The 20,693-nt window shown below is 33.5% G+C and overlaps 2 protein-coding genes across 5 annotated transcripts in view; one reads left to right on the forward strand and one right to left on the reverse strand.

Annotated features, from left to right (window-relative positions):
• The window catches only part of LOC128207564 (lysophospholipase-like protein 1), a 220,332-nt gene that overhangs the window by 101,832 nt on the left and 97,807 nt on the right, over positions 1-20,693 (reverse strand). The gene's annotated exons all lie outside the window — the stretch shown is intronic.
• Positions 5,975-20,693, forward strand: part of LOC128207558 (mitogen-activated protein kinase kinase kinase kinase 3-like) — a 61,449-nt gene continuing 46,730 nt past the window's right edge. For 3 of the 4 annotated variants that reach the window (XM_052910563.1, XM_052910562.1, XM_052910564.1), the window contains exons 1-14: positions 5,975-6,166; positions 6,960-7,108; positions 7,417-7,481; positions 7,999-8,102; positions 11,269-11,311; positions 11,660-11,732; positions 13,227-13,358; positions 14,145-14,207; positions 14,784-14,865; positions 15,612-15,722; positions 16,812-16,896; positions 17,146-17,171; positions 18,258-18,310; positions 19,393-19,431. In XM_052910563.1, coding sequence (XP_052766523.1) covers positions 6,074-6,166; positions 6,960-7,108; positions 7,417-7,481; positions 7,999-8,102; positions 11,269-11,311; positions 11,660-11,732; positions 13,227-13,358; positions 14,145-14,207; positions 14,784-14,865; positions 15,612-15,722; positions 16,812-16,896; positions 17,146-17,171; positions 18,258-18,310; positions 19,393-19,431 — 1,118 coding nt within the window. In that variant the 5' untranslated portion in view covers positions 5,975-6,073. The remainder of the gene's footprint in view (positions 6,167-6,959; positions 7,109-7,416; positions 7,482-7,998; positions 8,103-11,268; positions 11,312-11,659; positions 11,733-13,226; positions 13,359-14,144; positions 14,208-14,783; positions 14,866-15,611; positions 15,723-16,811; positions 16,897-17,145; positions 17,172-18,257; positions 18,311-19,392; positions 19,432-20,693) is intronic. The other variant, XM_052910565.1, reaches the window with a different exon arrangement.

Consider the following 20,693-nt stretch of genomic DNA (forward strand, 5'->3'; position numbering starts at 1 on the left):
ATCATACATATATTCATTAAGTATACAAAAGTCGTGTTCCAAATTCAATCATGAAGAAAATATTTGTTGTTGTTTTTCTGTTTTTTTTGGTTGTTAGTTAAGAAAGTCAGAAATGTTAAATAGAAGAAGGCAAGAAAGCAATGTTTTTGTTGTATTTCACAAATTGTAGAATAGGCTACTTATCAACATGTTTCGTTTTAGAAAGCTCGATCGCCAGTACTGGAATTTAATGTTGCATCAGGAATTATATAATTACTACAGAGAACAAACGATACGGTCCCTGGACCGTTTGCCGGTCAGTTATAGAATACATGTAGTTGTTGTTGTTGGTGTTCCATGTTCAGCAAATGATTTGCGAATTAATCACGACAGTTTTTTGGTCAATTACACGGACAGTTTATTTGGCAAAGTATTTCCAATGCATCAATGTAAACCTATGGCCGCCAGATAAATGTGCGAACAAGAAATCGTAAATCATTAAAATCCTTTTACAAATTTTCACCAACCTTTGTAAATACTCCGACAGCCAACGTTACCACGTAACGGCCAGTGGCTCTAGAGTAACAGATGACCTCTTATTTAATATATGATCAGAACAGCGCATATTTTACTATGTACACGTACACTTTCCGATTTTGGGGGGTTACATGTGCATAATTCACAAATATGTTAGCATTAGTTTTTATACAATGTAGTGAGCGAAATGAAATAAATATTATAAGTGAAATACATGTAGTACCATTGCACATCATCAACTTTAGTACAACATAATAATACGACAAATATTATTTTTGATTTGCATATATATATGTTGGAACAAATCAATTACACTATATGAATATTAAAATATAACCACATAATTATAATGCTCAATATTTAATATATTAAAGAAGTACAACATGACTTTTTTATATTTTAATTGTAATGGTAACAAAATACTGATTACAATACATGAATGTATATTTGTCAATAAAGTATAGCGAACCTTACAGGCTTTCGATATATATTTATATAGAAAGTATACGTAATTTTGTTACAGCAATTATTAGATTTCTTGACACAATATTATATTTTTATTTATGCAATTCTAATATCATCATCATCATCATCATCATCATCATCATCATCAGCAGCATTATCATCATCATCATTATCATCATCAACAACAACAACAACAACAACCACAGAAAAACAGAACAGCGACAAAAAAGAACTTGGTTCTTTAAGCTGCACTCTCACTCAACATTTTTACAACTTTTTAATTTTTTGTCTTGAAAAGTGCAAATTTTTGCGTAAATATCTGCAAACCAACGATATAAGATTGCTGACAAAAATCAGATCGTAGATTTTCATATTTCCGTTCGAAAATTAATGTTTTATGGCTTAAACCGTTACTAACGGTTTAGGAAAAATGCATAAAACATCATTTTTTTTAACTTTAATATAAAAATCTGCGACCTAAATTTTTGTCAGCAGTCTAATATAACTGGTTTCCATTGATTTTTGCAAAAATTGGCTCGTTCCAAGACAAAAAATTTAAATATTGTCAAAACCTTCAATCTGTGAGAGTGCAGCTTTAAAGGCCCAGTTTAAGGAATGTTTGCTATGACTATTCCCTGCTGTGCATCTCGTGATTATTGTACTGATGTCACAGTACGGGCTTATTTCCTGTTTATTTGTTTAGTTGCTCAGGGCCATTTAGGGTTCATTTCTATAATAAAACCTCCAAAACTGCACAGAAGGATTTTCAGATCTGATAAGACAACTAGGCATGCAATTAGATTAAGATCAAATCACAGAGGTTGTGTACAATACACGTTTGTTTGTTGTTGTTTTTTGTTGTTGTTGTTGTTTTTGTTTTTTTGTTTGTTTGTTGTTGTTTTTTTTTTTGTTTTTTTGTTTTTTTTTTGGGGGGGGGGGTCACTTATAGAAGGATTAAACTAGGCCTTTAACCCTGGACACAGAACTGGTACGTTTGCCTTCAGCTATATGGCCCGACCTATTGTAATTGAGTATATTAAAGATTGTGAATATATTATATCCGTGCTTTAATTCAGGCCCTGATGGTTTTGGCGGTTCTCAACGTCGTGGGCCATGGGGGCGGCCACCCTGGGGAGGTGGAAGCGGGGTTCCCAGTGAGTAACCGATATGTTTATCATTATTATATGTCAAGTAGTTAATGTACGGTACGACATTTTGCCGTTTCACAGTAACATTTTTATTTTATGAATAGCAGTATTCTTTACCAACCAATCTGTTTGACAGCGTGTAATAGGTTTAGATGGATATACGGTAGGCGTTCGACAAGGTGTCCTTCAAGCTCCTTGCTTTGAAGCTCCACCAATACGTTGTGTGTGGGGGCTACTTGATTGAATCCCAAACTTTCTAAGAAACCATATTCAACGGACTACGCCTGAAAGAAAACAATCGCGGTCTGCTCCATTAACACCACGTGTCCTTCAAAGAACCGTTCGCGGACCTCTCCTATTTTAAGTATTTAAGTATGGATCAATGCCCTGCCTTAGCGTGGCCAGTCTACTGCCAGGCCGTTCGTAGATGATTCAATAATGTATCGGATCACCAAGACCATTGCATTTGCTGAGGTTCCTCAGAATTACTAATCAAGGATGTTGTGTCTCTTGCTGACCCCTTATCGCGTGTTTTGTGATCCCCGTGTGATGATGACTAGCCATCCTTACTATAAAATGAGTTGTTCCCCCTATTTCAGGATGGTGCCCCCCTGGCAGCCCTCGTATCAGGTGTTTCGTGAACCCCTGTCAGGTGTTGACCTGCCCTGCCTTTCCATGGGCTAGATGCATGTATGTACATTACATATATATGTGTTGGTTTTTTGTTCCATCTCTAGGACCAATTTCATTTGAAGGATCTTAAGTTGATGTTGTTTTTTGTTGTGTTTTTTTCATTTTCACAAATTTGTTTTGAATTTGAGTTGAATTTACACAAATTTATATAATTATTAGCATAAAAACGAAACAAGTACACCAAAGGTAATTGGGGCCATTTTATCAACCACCATTCGAATACGTATCGAAAGATCACGATTTTCAGCTGAATAGTATGGTCGTATTACCAATTTATTTGAACTTTATAATAGCAAATTCTTACCAAATAATGAATGTCTTCAAAAATATTTATGTAAGCAAGATCTTAAGTACCTCCGTTGCGTGCTATACTACATCTCCAGCGTATTCGTTGAGCTTTTAAACGTTTCCCCCCTAATTGTGATAACATTGGTGTCGTCGTCGGTGTCGTCGTCGTGAAAGAACTTTAATTGACCTTGGCATTACCCAAAAGTCGTTAATGATATTTTTCCCATAAAACTGGCATACATGCTTCTCTTGATGAAAGGCACATATATATCAAGGCCCCTACTACATCTGGCTTTGATTATTCTTGTAAAATGCCCCTTTTCGACTAGAAACAACAGACGACCGTATATATTTGTATATGCTTGCGATGCACTTTCTAATCCTAATTAAGTCTATATAAATGTTTAGTTGGAAAAAAGCTAATAAAAAAGAGTGCATTTTGTGCAGTAAAGCTAACACTGTATTTACGTATCTGTCTAAGTTGCACCTATGCATCAAATACATTTCTTTTTTTTCTCTTGTAGCAACGATAACCCGTGTGAACGCGCTTGTTCGGGGAACTTCTACATCGGCCGCAGGAGAATTTCGCAGCAGCGCTGTAATTCACGTCGCCGCATCTAGCTTACGCCAACGTTGACCAGCTATTGTTTGCTTTTATGATATTTATGTTATTCGACAATAAAGGAAAAGGGCAAACTCTATTAGTGTCGTTTTTAGTTGTTGCCTTTGTTAAGCTATGCTCACCACAGGACTTTCCATTGACCTCAATGCTATAGTTTTATGACTGGTAAACACATCTAGTTTTGATAGCATTTGAAAGAGCGTATAAAATAACATTTCCTATCGAAATAAAGTTTTATTTACATAAACTTTGAATGTGTAACCTTACCAATACAGTTTATTTTCTGCATCATGTAAACAGTGATTCACTTGCCATATTACATTTTATTGGAGATAAAAAAATCTCTAATCTTAGTTATCAGATGCTATAAATACTATATAGCTATGCCCAATCTAAGATGCAATAAATACTATATAGCTAAGCCCAATAGTTTTCAGTTGCAATCTCGAACGAGATTATTAACTAACTATCAAAGCTAGATCAATCTTTCCTCTAATATGTATCATTATGTTTTCACATGTTTTCAACTGGTACCAAATGTACACCATAAATGATAGACAGACACATATAATATTATAAGAGAGCATTTAAGGATTGATCACACTTTCTCCTGTGCTTCTTGGTAATTTGCTCGCTTGACCTATTGCGTTCATACAGCATAAACGCAGAACAAATGCGATAAAAACTTATATTAACATTTTACATAATTATACATTACGATTAAAATTTAGCAGTATACTCTGCACATGATTGAGTATATATTCTTGAAGAATTTTAACCGACAGCATACGTTTGTATAAAAGAATAGCTCATATTTTGAATGCTTCATTTCATTTAAGAAAACCTTTCAGTAATCCTCTTTTACCCATTCTGTAAATAGAATGACCCGACTGTAACCGGAAACGTTTTATCAAATGACGTCACGATAACTCGGGAAAAGATCAACCACTTGCAATCGCTTTTAAACGTAAAATTGAAACACTTATGGCAACGATACATTTAACATATCATATTTTAACACTTTCTTAAATGTGTATTTATATTTTACGGCACCTGCTGACACAATACAAACGGCAATAACAAGATAAAAAAAATTCATGTATCTTGTTATGCGATGAATTGCGATCCGAACATATCCGAAGATGTTGCGTTCATCGATTGATAAACGCAATTGCTGAAAGCCAGTTTATCTAGGGAATGGAGGATGAGGTGTAAATATTACATTATGAACGTCAAGTTGTATCTATACAAAGCCAAAGGACTAGGGGGTGCAAAATAATGTATTCGTTGGGTTCCGACGATAGATGTATATAATCTTATGAGACGAAATAATTCCAAATCAAATCAAATTTTATTTTCAGTCGGTATGACATAACAGAGAAAACATTAGCTATGAATAGCTATTGACCGACTACATATATATATTATATATTATTACAAGCATATATCTATAACGCTCCAAAACGCTCCTTTTGCATGCTCCTTTTAGCGATATGATCTGTAAAGAACAAGAACAATGAGAAGAAGAAGAAGTTGCAGCTTGCAATATAATTTGGATAGTTCGATAATCATATTAAAGGATAACAGTGTTTGAATTGCCTACACTGATCCGAAGCTGGCTGAGTCCTTATCAACAGTTCATGTGACAGTAGTTCATTTTGAGTTTCCACGCCAATTTGCTAGCTGTTTATAACAAAATAAATTAAATTACAATCTGTGACTATATGCAACTCAACAGTTTGACGTACTATGTATGTGCACAAAGTTTAGTCGGTCTATTACTCGGCGGAATCGGTGCTGGGCCTCTCTTTATTCTTGTCATCTGTATAACGTTTTAAAAAATGGCATTCATCGTTGTAACACAAACGTTTTTTGCTTCTTAATAATTATTTTCGGTTAGCATCTATAATCCCCTAATGAGAGTAAATTCTCCATGCTTGGCTTCCAAGTTCCACAGCACCGACATTAATTGTCCATTTCGTATTTACAGCCAATAAATGCGGGCAGACCTTAGAAGCTATGAAAAGAAACGAAGAAATAATGAAAAAAAACTATATTTGTATAAAGATTATTCATACCTGAAAGTAGGATTAAATTTATTAATTGCCCGAGTCAATACTCGTCGTAGTTGCCCACAGCGGATAACTAAAATCTGCTTTTGAAAGTCATAATATAATAGTTCATGCTATTTGACCACAAAAATTATAGTTGTCTCCCTTGGAGTATATGCGCACAACCGGAAGTAAACCTATGATAACAAGAATTTTAGGCCATTATTTTTGTTGAAATGTTTAAAAAATATGTTTTTAGAGAAGCCTGTACATAAAATAAATGGTTAAAGATGATGTCAGATGAAATTTTACGTCGGAATCCCCAGGAGGATTTCGAGCTCATCATTCGAGTGGGAAGCGGAACGTACGGCGATGTTTACAAAGTGAGGATTTTCATTTTGACAGTTCCATGCTCATCCTTTAAAAATAGGATTTGTCTGTTATATTTATGCTTGTTGTATTTCACGAAGTATTATTATAATTATTTTTTAGTATATTATAATAATGATACTTATTTGATAAATGATTCATATGCAACTCGTCTAGATTGTTTTGAACATCTTCAAAAAAAATAATGTTAAAGGTCACTGAGTACTTTGTGCTGACTAAATCTGCATTCAATATCACGGCTGATTGAGTTCCCAAATTTTAATGATTAAAAGTTATTTGCAAGATAGGCTAGTGTTGACATGTATTGTATTGTTTTTTATTATTGAAGTTATTTAAATGAACCAGGGAAAAAAACAGTTAAACAGTGCCCTGTCGCAGCCAGGCTCCACTACTGTCGGAGCCCTGCCTGTTTATATCAACACAAACTAGTGACACTGCAAATGTCCCCATGAACTTTCTTGGTTGAGCTACTGACACTTTTGTCTATACTGGTTCTGTCACACTCAACAATCAATAGTGATATAATAATGTTACTATGAACTGTTGTTATTAAAAATATATTTAAATATAAAATGGTCAGTTTACAGACAAATCATTACAGTACTGTTCACTGTGCTGTAAACACAATGTAAACTGCTGAACAAAGTACTTGATTTTTTCAGTAGAAGATGAAGCTAGCCTGTCATATTATGATATATATATATCATTGGGTCTGAAGTAGATACATGTTTTGCTTTTTGTCATATCAATTATTAATATAAGTATATAAAAAAAATGTTTCCAAAGGCGAAGGAGCGCAACTCCGGTGAGCTTGCAGCCATCAAGATTATCAAGTTGGAGCCTGGCGATGACTTCGCTGTCATTCAGCAGGAAATTATCATGATGAAGGACTGCAAACATGCAAACATTGTGGCCTATTTCGGAAGTTACCTCAGGTTAATGATTGGTTATTTCTTGTGAAGCTAATGTGCGATATTGCACTTGACAGTTACAGGTTCTTTCTCATAGAAAATCCCACCAACTTAAAAGTATTGGATTAGCTTTTTGCATAGCGCACATTTTTAAAGCTCTTCATATAAAATGTGTATACAAATGTCAGTCCACATAAATAAATATATTATACAAATTTCTCTTTAGCAATAAACAAAAAAACTGTTAGAGTTAGAACTTTATGAGACCCTTGATTAAAGATTAAAAAGTAGATGAGCATTGGCATTAACAAGTGTTCGTGTATATATTGCAGGCGTGACAAGCTATGGATCTGTATGGAGTACTGTGGAGGAGGTTCCATGCAGGACATTTACCATGGTAAGGACACAGTACCAGGGTTCTAGCTTCACTTGAATTGAATCTGAACACTGAGTGTCAAAGGTAAACTGGGTTGTGAGGTTAGTGCAGTGGTCAGTGACTTGCTCCTCACCAAGGCAACCATGGTTTGATTCCCCGCCTTGGCACATGTGAGTTGGTGGTCAGCAAGCTGACTAAGCATGTTTTCCCCGTTTTTTTTTGTTTCCCCAACAACAACGAGAGTGATTTAGTATAAGTTAATGTAACTTTCTTCACAATCGTTGTAAAAATAAATAAAGATTAAACTAACACTGTAAACTAAATCATATGCCGAGCCTATTTTGTTTAAGGGTTAAATTATAAAACTTGTTGGACACAAAGCAAAGGAGTGAGTCCAATGACTTCAAAATAAGTGTCTAAAACTGAACTGAAGAAAATTATTTTTTATTTTGTTTCACTTTTGCCATTTAATCTTCTGAAGATTTTATAATTCAAATAGCCAGATTTATATTGCATCAAGCTGTCTGCTCTATTTCAGTAACGGGCCCCCTGGCTGAGCCCCAGATAGCCTTCATCTGTAAGGAAACCCTTAAAGGATTGCAATACCTGCACAGCAAGGGCAAGATGCACAGGGATATCAAGGTATGCACCTCTTCCATAGGGTTTCATCCAGGATTGATAAAGAACATGGGTGTTTTCTTCTAAAAACAGCACAACCATTACATGATACTGTTTACCCTGGCATGCCATCTTCTACAAGCTTACCCTGGCATCTGTTAGTAATGCATAGGCCTTCTTAAACTTCAGTAATTTTCAATACTGACTTATAACTTCAACAACAACAAACTACAGTTTTCAAACTTCATAAAAAAATGTTTGGTTCATCATCTATTGAGAAATTGGAAAATTCTTAACCATGCCAACTCAAATCACCAGATGTGGGGCAGATGGGTTTTGTGACTTCTTCATACCACATGCTTTTTAATTTACAAACTCACCTACAAGTTAGTCAGCAGTTGGTTGTCAGAGTTCCCTCTGGCTGTTAAAAAGTTGTCTGCACCTATTTGCCAGGGGTCTAAGGAGCCTCGTTTTATATTAACATTTTAAGAGGTTTAGATTGCATTTAAACATACCTATACATGTTCATATAAGACAGACAATTTGGAACTATGAAAAAAGCAGGAATATAATAAAATGTAATTGTAAAAATAGTACAAATAAATAGCACAATTAATGAGCACATTGTCATGCAATAACATAAATTCTGTTGTATGAATAGCACCTGTTATTAGCACATTGTCATACAATAACATATTCTTTATTGGTAAATATGTAAATACAAGAAACAAAAAAAAACATGTTAATGCAAACAAATGAGATATACATGTATTGTTGAATTATTTCTAATGCATGCATACAATAGTGTGACATGTGATAAAATTAAACAATACAATAGAGAAGATAAGGAATGAAACATTGCTGAATTGTTCATTCATTCATTTATTCATGTATAATTGTTTCATTCACTGAATCCATTATCAAGCAGGCCACCTAGAGCACTTTTAACTTAATTTTAAGAAAATATGTAAGAAATATGGGCCATGAAAATCACCAATTTTAAAATTTTGATGCCAATTTTGTGAATTTGTTGCAAATGGCAATTGCCAGCAGTCTCCCTGGTTTGACTTCCAGCTTAACTGACTACAGGCCTAACAGGTTAGGTTAATTCTAGTGTTGCCTAACATAGTTAGTCAGCAGTAGAATCCAGCGGTGATGACTATCAGCCTAACTAACTTCGTCAGTAGTGGAATCAAGTGGCAATGACTACCAGCCTTACCAACTTATTCAGCAGTATAATCCCCTAGCAGTGACTGCTGGCCTGACTGACTTAGTCAGTAGAAGAGCTAATTGGTGATATCTTATAACCTGACTGACTTTGTCAGTAGAAGAGCTAATTGGTGATATCTAATAGTCTGACTGACTTAGTCAGTAGAAGAGCTAATTGGTGATATCTAATAGCTTGTGATATCTAATTGCCTGACTGACTTGTCTTACCCATTATTAAGTGCAGAACTTATAAGATAATGGCTAAGTGTTTTAAAAAGCATTTATCCTTAATTGTTGTCCTCTTATTCTGTTGATTGATTAAAATCTATGGATAATCATGATGTTAAGTCTTGGTAGAATGTTTGATGCTGGTAAGGGACCCCTTTTTGCCTGGAAATTGGTGTTTTTCTAGGACAACTCTAGCAATACTGAATACTTTCGAAACAAATATTGCAGGGAAAAGGTATAGCCATTGATCCAAAAATTAGTATACATGTACATGTACCTTGTAATAAGATTCATTATTTATGCTCATTTTGATAACAAATTCTCATGCCAAACATACTCATTTTAATCCACTAAAAGGACAGTATACTGTACCAATATTAACCCACATAAAAAATGGTGATTTTTTAAAACAAATCAAACAATATGTTCCAAAATATTTGATTTCTTTCTATTTTGCTTTGTTTAAATGAATTATGGTGTGACAGTAAACTTTTTTTTCATTTTATTCAGAGGTAAAAAAATCAATAATCCCTCGCTATGAGAAACCTGGTGCAATTTGTAATATTGCCGATAAATTGCTCATTTTTAGAAAAAAAACTGTTAGTTTTCCTATTTTGAAGCTTCATTTGAAAATAAAAATATCATCTGCATGAGAAAGTATTGTAATAGAATTGTGGGACAAGGGATTTTGCAGAATTGGTGATTCATTAAACAGGTGAAAAAAGTGGTCTCCAACCAGTACATGTTCATGGGATTTTCTAATTTTTTTTTTTTTTTAATTGGAAAATTGAATAAATTCACATAATATTTTTTATGGTCATTCAATTTTTAACATTTAGTAAATGACAAGAAAGTATTGTGTTGCTTTGTTGTGATTTTCACATATAACAAACAAGAGTGTTAAGAGAATTTATCTGTTGGTTTCATGTGTATAAAACACGTCTTTCTGAACTTGAATGTAGGGAAATAGGCCTTCATTGATATCAAATTGTGTTCATTTCCTGATCTTGTTGTGATATTCACTTAATATTCACTTAATAGATAGATGCACACATGTTTACCATTTAAATGAGTTTGACTATGGTATATAGTTTAAGACAGTTTAAATGAATCTGATGCACTTCCTTCTTACAAACTTAAGGAGTTTACGTCAAAAACAAGTTTATCATAGATCTGATAAGTTCATTGTCAATAAAAAGTGTTTAAAGTTTATTTCTTTTCTTTTTTTCAAAGCATTAGTTATTAGCGTATGACTATGGTATGTAGTTTAAGACAGTTTAAAGAAGTTTGATGAACTTCCTAATTACAAATTTTAGGAGTTTAAGCCAAAAACAAGGATTTTTTTGTCTGATGAATTCATTGTCAAAGAAAAGTTTAATTCCTAAAGTTTAGAGTTTATTTTTTTACTTTTTTTAAACCATTAGTTATTAGCATTTTCAAATACTTATCAGAATACAAATAGATGATGTGAAATAAAATAGCATGAATTAGATGTGAGTCTTCTTTTGTATGAACTACGAGCAAAAAACAAGAGTTTGGCCAGTATCCAGTTGTCAAGGCCGTAATCTAGGTACATTGTCCACAATCTAGTAGTCCGGGCCAAAATATAGTTGTCCAGGCTAAAATCAAGGGGTGTAGCCAAAATCCAGTAGATCTTGTCAAAATCTAAGCCCAAATTCTAAAAGCCTGTGTCGAAAATTTTGGTGCCTCTCTTTTGTGTTAAACTCAATGTATATTTTTCTTTTTCTTTCAGGGAGCCAATATTCTCTTGACAGATGAGGGGGACGTAAAACTAGGTATGAAAAATAAGAATATATTTACTTGGGGTTTGTTCTCTATATAAAGGTTATACTTATTGATAATTGGTTTACTATTTAGAGGTTGATAAATGGCACACCTGAGAGATTTACTTTATATAGTAACATAAATATAAGTCAATAAATTTTCATAAAAATTTGTAATGAGTAATTCCCAAACCTATTTTAAATTAAATTTAATGTTAGATTCAATATATTCATATTTAAAAAATGCTTAAATATTGCGTTTGAGATGTTGTATGGTAAATACTGTAACTACTGATGCCTGGTCATTGTATCCTTGCTGAAAACCTGTGAGTAAGGTGTTTTAACCTGGTATTTTTTCAGCCGATTTTGGAGTATCAGCCCAGATCACTGTTACCATGTGTAAAAGAAAGTCTTTCATTGGAACACCATACTGGTGAGTGGTTGGTAGCATGTATACGGTAATACATAAAACAAAACTAATGCAACTTTTAAATTTGCCACTTTGACGTTTTATTTTACTGATAATTGGAAGTCCAACTTACTGTACTCTCAGATAAACTGGATTGTCTTCAAATCAATAACATTAAAAACACTTACCAAACATCATCAAATTTGGCCAGCATGTGTAAGGGTATAATATCTCTGACAAGTTCGGTATCCAGCCATATTTTTCTAGTCACTCAAGAGTTATCACCCTTTATTTAAAGAATTTACCTAAAATCAGTCTTGTTCAATCAATAACTTTTGACTTAACTTTAGTTATACATATTATCTAAATTTGGTATTGTCTGATCGATAACATTAGAAGCCTTTGTCCAATCATCACCAAATATGTTCATAGTGTTTATGTGCAGTGGGTCAGGTTGGATAACCAGCCATGCAACCTCAGTCACTCAGTTAAGACCCTTGAATGAGCAAAAACTGTATTTACAGTTCCCACTATCTAAATCTTAACGTACAACCATTATTCACCAAACTTGGTGTCCTAAAAATAGGATGGGTATAGTTTTTGGTGATAGTTGGTGCTCTTGTTGGTATTTTGTGTTTAGTGCTTTTATTGGTTATTCATGTAATCGTCATTTCCTTATGTTTTTTTAAAAAACATTTGCAAGACTCAAAATGCTGGTATACCGACCATAGTCAAAATTTTATAGTCCTTGGCTTAAACCTAGGTGTATCCAGAATGTGGCCATGAGTTTACATTTACTCAGACTGAGGCCAAGTTTTATGATGTACAGTTGAACACCTCTATTCCGAAAACTGTTTATCCGAAATTATTTTTCGGTTTCGATTTTACTCCTTTTTTATTTAATCTTTAATCCAAAATCACCAGTCCGAAATAATTGCTATTCCGAAGTAAAAATTACGGAGCACGATTAGCGCTTGTTAAAGAATGACATTGAGCATGTGTATGTTACAAACATCGATGTCAAAAGATGAGCGATTCATTTTGGTGATGTAGTGTGTATTTAATTGCTGGTTAACACAACCTGAATATCATTCGAAAATGTCTATCTCATTAGATTTGATTGCCGCATTGCTTACTCGACCCGCTACCAAACAATTCGTGCTATGTTCCAAATGCATACATGTGCTGTTGTTTTAAATATTTTATGTTGTTTTAATAAAGAAGTATAATAACGAATTATTTGTCATTTACTAGACAATAAATCAACACCTATTTTTGTATACGAAAGATCAATCAAAGCAAATGTATCGTATTGTTAACGTGAAACCAATATTGCTATCTTCCCGACTGAGTATTTCACGTCATCTATAATTCGCAAATGCTGTCATTTTCTAAAAATTGTTAATCCAAAATATCGCTATTTCGAAGTAATTTTTTGGTCCCTACGATTTCGGATTAACGGTGTTCAGCCGTATACTGTATAAGGCCAACATTTCACACATGCCCTTACCCTGGCAGGATGGCCCCGGAGGTTGCCGCAGTGGAGAGGAAAGGTGGCTACAACCAGCAGTGTGATATCTGGGCTGTGGGCATCACTGCCATCGAGTTTGCTGAGCTACAACCCCCAATGTTTGATCTCCATCCCATGAGGTGAGTTCCTTGGTCAGAGGAATTAACTGTATACAGCAGGCCTAAATTAAAGGCATCTTTCCATTCTGATCATTTCTTTGAAACGATGCAGTTTCACCAATTATTAAGTTACCTTAAGTTGAAATAATATTTTATTGATAGCCTTAAATATGCTTAGTTTTCCACAAAATAGTAGTGTAAAGCCCTTTCTCCGAGTAAAACACTGGTGGTGTTTATGTTTTATGTTAAACTACATAGCATTGTATTATGTTCTTAGCTTGTCTGTTTTCTTAAGAAATGTAAATGTTTCCCCTTTGTCCATTTTAATTATAACTGAAATTGTGCAAAAATTGAACCTTGTCCGAATAACCTCATGATAGGTATATTATTAGGACAAGAAAGGTCAATAACTCTGGATAAAATAATTATCAAGTTATTCCTCTTGTCACACTCAGAAAAACAGATGAGTATTGGAATCCCATTGTGGAGACTATCATTCTGTGTTCAATATGGTTTGCCTTCAAAGAATTCAAGATAGGTCTTGCTCAAGAGTCCAGGTGGGATGGGCTGTGCACAGAAACTGCAATAGTTGTCATACGATATCTTCTAACTTTCACAAGAAAGAGAAAATGAGAAACAAGCGTCACTCCGGCAGTAGAGTTATGTCATTTGATGATTAGATAGACAGAAATTTTTAGAAATTTGAATGTATTCGCAGTGCTCTTAAAAAATTACATTCAAATAGGTTGAACCTTTCTGATTTTAAGGCATTAATTGTAGTTGTAATTTAAATTCTTGTATTTTCAGGGCCCTGTTTTTAATGTCAAAAAGTGGCTTCAAGCCTCCCCAGTTGAAAGATAAAAGTAAATGGTGAGTTTAAAAATGTGGTACATTTTTTTAAGTTGCTGATAGTTGAACATTTCTGTTTGCTCTTTAAACGCTGGAATAATTGATATTTGGTCAGTACTTAATTCCATTTTAAATCTTTCTTTTGATAAGCGTCAGGTTAGGTTTTGGGTCTTGGAAATAAAAAAAAATCATAAAAAACCAGGTTTGAAATCATATATAGCAAAAACTACTATTTATGAAGCTTGAATAATAAGTAAAGTTTTTAAAAGTATATTTATTACCCATTCAAAGATTCACCTTTAGTTATCTATAAACTTGCATGTGGTTATTCAGTTTTCCACGTTGGATTGTATTTCCGACTGTCTTCTTTTCATATCTTATAGAGGTTTATTTCATGATATTACACTTGTTCTTTTCTCAACATTTGTTGATTTCCTGCCAGTTAGGAAGATATGGAAAGGGAATTTGAAGCTAAACATAAAATCAATGTGGTAAATCAATTTTAGCCTAATTGATAAAAAAATCATTTTTCAACAAATGTTAAATGATAAATGTTGTGAATGTATTATAAAACTATCAGTGTGTTTTTGTTTCCAGGTCATCAAGTTTTCAATTATTTATAAAGGTAGCATTAACTAAGAATCCTAAAAAGAGACCTTCGGCTGAGAAGTTGTTAGAGGTATGTTATCATTTGGTTTTTTAGAAGTAATCTCATAGGGAACCTCTTATAGTTATAGGTTATTTAACATTGTTCTGTACAATATGAAGATGTATTTGGACAAGTACCTAGCTAGCTGGGAAAACCATATTGGATGAGTCGTAAGACAAGTGCAATATGATTTTTACAGCTGTGTACGAGTCCAAATATATCCCGTATTGTACAAAACAATGAAAAATAACTTATTTATTCTATTCCTTCATTATTTCAAATATTTTAATTATATTGTGTTTTATAAAGGCATGGATATCAGTTTTTGACAACATTTCATGTTTCGTTTGTAAACAAATGAGAATTGATCATGGTTTTAAGAACATTTATGTCGCTCTTATTTAAAAGTGTCTGTCGATCCTGATTTTCGTTCAGAACCTTTTAAAGCATATCGGTCTTTATCATAGGTTTAACATGGGACCTGTGAATCATTTTATGATTGTGTCACTTTTGTTGGCACTATGTTGCACTAGGGTGTGTGCTTGTGTTGTTGTTTTTTTAAACTGGAGTACTTCAAAGAAAACCCACTTGTCCGGCATAGTGACCAGTAAACAAACTCACCTATTCCCAGGCTGGGAATCGAACCTGGGTTCCCTTTGTGAGAAGCGAGTGCACCGGACAATCATAAAAGGTTACATGTTTTAAGGTTTATTCATAGTCATGAAATGAATACAAGTTTTGTTTTAAATTTAAAATAAAATTTATATTTATTTCAGCACCCGTTTTTGCATGGTGATTTGACCCGGCGTTGTACTCGCGAGATCCTCGACCGAGTACGGAACCCCCAACAAACCACCTACGAAATTCAGCCCGACGATGATGATGAGGTAGAAGGTTTTGAAAAATGAATCGCAACAGAGAAGAAATATGTCTTGTAGTAAATTTCTAAATTATCAAATTATTTTTTAAAGTAAACTTGACTCTGAAATTTAAAAAATTGTGTGCAGCCATTAAGATTTTTAGTAAAAAGAAACTTACATTATGATTTCTGGTTTAATATTTCATTTTACTTTCATGCATATTTCTACATGTTGCATTTCAGATAGTCGTATGTTTGCATGTAGTTATCACAAATTTCATATTATCATTATAATATGTACATACCTGTGACATATATGTTTGTAGTTATAAATGATATACCTGGGCCAGAAAATAATAATGTTTGTAAATTGCGAAAAAGAAATTCATGCTGATTGCCAATCAACTCTGAACTTTGATTCTGTTAAAACTAATTGGACGAACCGGTTTAAACGAGAATAAAATAGTTCAATAATTTAAATTGTCAGAACATGAAGTTGTACCACTATACTTGGTTTACTGCTGGTTGCAAAAAAACAGTGATGAGAACGATTGTCAATCATATTAATGGCATACAAAATTTTCAGTTTGAGAGAAATCAGTTCAATTGGAAGTAATATTTGTAATGCACGAATTACTGTCGGTCTTTGGATGGTTCTCAACCATAAATTGTTCAGCAAACAACCATTATTTGAGGCAGGGTGAACATTCCCAATTTTCAATGCTTCAAAACCATGTAAGCTAAATATTTTTAAAAGCAGTAGGAAACTATAAAATTATAACACTTAAACCATCTGCCACGTGATATTCCAGTTCCTGGCTAACGTTTTCTATGAATTATATGACTTAAACCATCCGCCATCTGTTATTCCAGTTCCTGGCTAACGTTTTCTATGAATTATATGACTTAAACCATCCGCCATCTGATATTCCAGTTCCTGGCTAACGTTTTCTATGAATTATATGACTTAAACCATCTGCCACGTGATATTCCAGTTCCTGGCTAACGTTTTCTATGAATTATATGACTTAAACCATCAGCCATCTGATATTCCAGTTCCTGGCTAACGTTTTCTATGAATTATATGACTTAAACCATCCGCCATCTGATATTCCAGTTCCTGGCTAACGTGCCTCAGAGAATATCCTCCTCCAAGTCTTCTAGCCGGTACAACCAGGCGCGCAACAGTATTGAGCTCAAAGGTAGGTCAAAAAATCATGTAAGGCTGAAAATGATATATAATTGTTTTTAATTCTTGTCAGATCTCATGCTAGCCCACGTTTAAAAAACAAATGCCTAACACTGATAAATTCAAACAAAAATCCAAATTTGAACAAAATCAATGTATTAATTGAGTGACATTATAGAGAAAAATACTTTCAGTTTCTTAGGAATTGTTTGGGTTCACAATAAATTTCTTTGAAACTAAACTTGAACTTTGTGTTTTTCAGTAAATATTCCAAACAACATAAGTCCGGTAAGTGTTACCCTCCACTGCACTACAATGTATTGAAAAAGATTATGGTGTATAAAAACATAATGGTGTTTTAGAGCATTGATATAATGATAGGTATACAACTGATTTGAAGGCTAGGAAGCATCATTCTGTGAAAGCATCAGGTAAAAGGAAGTTATGTAAATATTAAAGTACCGGTACTTAATTATTTATGATAGTCTGTATCAAGATCAACAAGTCATTGAAAATTAGAACGACCTTATAAAACCAATGACTCAAAATGATAAAAATTTTGGAATCTCATTTTTAGAGGATGAATAAACTAAATAATAAATTGTAGAATTAATACTTTGTTGGAGAATACTTAGAATTTTGATTTGTTCTTTGGTTAATTGTTAATGCAAGATGAACAGTCTGTTCTATGCGGTACAAAGTTTCAATTTTTGCAAAGGGCTTTTTTAGTGTTTTTATTTTTTTCACATTTCAGAATTTGCCATGTCATTGTTAATTCAGCAACAAACCTTAATTCGTCGATATTAACTAGGTTCCCAAACATAATAGATATTAAACCTTTTCGAAATTGAAAAATAACTAACAGAGAATCGACCAACTATTTCATTTGTGTTTCATGTAGTGTAAAACCATGGTTTTCTGATTTTCTCCTTTATTATTCAACATTTCTCAATTCAGCTTGGAAGAAATATGATGCATTTACATCTTGCAGCTGACACTGTCAGATTTTTTTATGAAAACTTTGAAAATGCAAAAGCTTATTGTTCAATACATATGTCCTAACTAAGATATTGCAAACATTTTAAGACATTCAGTTGGACTATTTTGAAGTAATCTTGATTAATTAATTTCTTTTTTCTTTTAGGAGGCTGGATTCTCAATGGGAAATCCCTATTTAAAAACAGACTTTTGGGTAACAATTTAAATCCTTTGCATATAACCTTTGCATTTAAATCAAAACAGTTTAGGTACATCCATTGAGAGCAGGATAAGCACATTTGAAAGGTAGAAAAATCACCCAAAACCTGGGTTTTACAGTCTGTGAAACACACAATTCTATCAATAGTCTTTAAAATGACCATGTGGATATTTTAGGAAGAACAATTCAACACAGCCAGAGCTTGGCCTGACGAAGATGCTTCACAAAAGTAAGCACAGTAATTCTGGTCTAGTTTTGTTCATACTGATATCTCAACTGTACAGAAATCTGTTAAAACTGTTTCCTGGGTAGTGACCAGTACTGCTGTCCTTTTAAATAGGTCATAAGAAGGTTCACTTGTTGGGGTTTAAACCCATGACCTCTTGGGTGAGAGGAAGAAACCTACTAGACCACTCTCACAAAATATCATACCTTTCATGTTAATTCCTTACTGGTACATGTTTCAGTGTGTCTTTAAACAGTATCATTTTCAATCTGTAGTTGAGTAGGCCCTATAAAATAAAGCTAAAGACTAGTTGTCTGAGTACTTGTTGAAACAAATTCGTCTTCTGAATAAGTATTCGCAAGTTTAACAGAATCAGTTTTCTTTCCTTGTCAAAAAATCCATTCATTTGTGTATGCTATATTTTTAGATTGGTATTATATAATAAATAGTACAGACCACTTCAGATCTCCAAGCTTTATAGTTACCTCCCAGTCAGCATGACCTTGAATGTTTATGAACTGATTGGTCAGTCACTATAATGTAAGGAGGCCCTCAGTGGTCTGTACTATTTCTTATTCATGGTTTGCCTTTATTTATCATGAAAACACTGTGAAATTTCTGCTTTCGGCAAATTGTGTTACTTTGATTTAAAGTTTTTCATTTTCGGTACAATCTTAAGAGACAAACTTAAATTGACATAACTAAAGAAAATACTTAAATAAAAGAAAGAACATGCTTATTGTAAGTTTAACTTTTGACTGGATCTTTCATTTTACAAGCTATAATATAATGTGTAATACTTCCTTGTAAACAAAATAACAGTGTCCGTTTATCATCATATCAGTGTTTTCCCTCATAGAAAGATCAAATTGCAGTACAATCCTTAAAGGATGTAAATTTTTATCAACAAAGCTTGTTACAAAATGCATGCATGTGTTTTCTCTTGAAAAATTGCCATACTTTGCTATTATAAGATGCGATTTGTTGTATCATTTCTTTATCAGTCACTCATGTGTAATGTAATGTTAGTATCGTGACCTTATGAATCATCTGGTGTAATGTATCTTCCCGTCTTATCTTCCTAGGGGATTATTAGAGTCTGTAAACGAAGAACTCTTACAAAGGTAGGCAATTCTGTATAAGCTAACAATTTGGCATTGAAAAATAACCCCCCTTAAAGGAAATTTAAACTGCATGCCTAATATTTTGTACTCTTCAATAAATAGATAGATGCAATATCAATAGTTGCACTACTGAAGTCAACTTCAAAGTGTTGAAAATGTAATGTAAAAATACCACAAACCATGTTATGCATCTCATATATAAGTTATATGAAAAAGCCATGTTTCGAAATATTTTGAGAAATGATTTCAAGGCTACAGTGTTTGAATATTGAATTTCCCAGAGCTCACTAAAACTAATGTATGAGCATAGTTTATTTTATCACTGTAATTATTGTAGGAGCTTAGCTTATGTTATCCCTGTAATTGTTGTAGGACCGTAGCTTATGTTATCACTGTAATCGTTGTAGGACCGTAGCTTAAGTTATCACTGTAATTGTTGTAGGAGTGTAGCTTATGTTATCCCTGTAATTGTTGTAGGAGTGTAGCTTATGTTATCACTGTAATTGTTGTAGGAGCTTAGCTTATGTTATTACTGTAATTGTTGTAGGAGCTTAGCTTATGTTATCCCTGTAATTGTTGTAGGACCGTAGCTTATGTTATCACTGTAATTGTTGTAGGAGTGTAGCTTATGTTATCACTGTAATTGTTGTAGGACCGTAGCTTATGTTATCACTGTAATTGTTGTAGGAGTGTAGCTTGTGTTATCCCTGTAATTGTTGTAGGACTGTAGCTTATGTTATCACTGTAATTGTTGTAGGACCGTAGCTTATGTTATCACTGTAATTGTTGTAGGACCGTAGCTTATGTTATCACTGTAATCGTTGTAGGAGCATATTTTTATTTTCAAAAGGTAGGTCCAATTTAGTTTTTTACTCTTCTTTCTATGGTTAATTGTAATTTGTCTGTTCTATCAATTTTTAATGTAACAAACAGTACACTCCACACGGAACTACCACTTTCCTTGGTGACTCGGAGGCGTTTTTAATTTATCTCGGATTTCCGCCGAGTACGCAACCTTTTCCCTCACTAAATTTGGCCGAGTTGAACCGAGTTAATCATTTTTTATGGAGGGTTTTATTGCCGGTAGTGCCGGTGATCATATCGATTTATTGACCTAATCGCGGAACACCGCGTTTTGTGCATAGCTACTACAGTACATTGCTTCTGTTAAAACAGTATTAAATAATTAGATAATTAATTTTTCAAAGTACAGTAAGTTTTTTTTTAAAAACAATTATTGTAAATTTCCATATCAATTTTCA

This window comes from Mya arenaria, chromosome 11 (genome assembly GCF_026914265.1).
Source record: "Mya arenaria isolate MELC-2E11 chromosome 11, ASM2691426v1".
Classification (NCBI taxonomy): Eukaryota; Metazoa; Mollusca; class Bivalvia; order Myida; family Myidae; genus Mya; species Mya arenaria.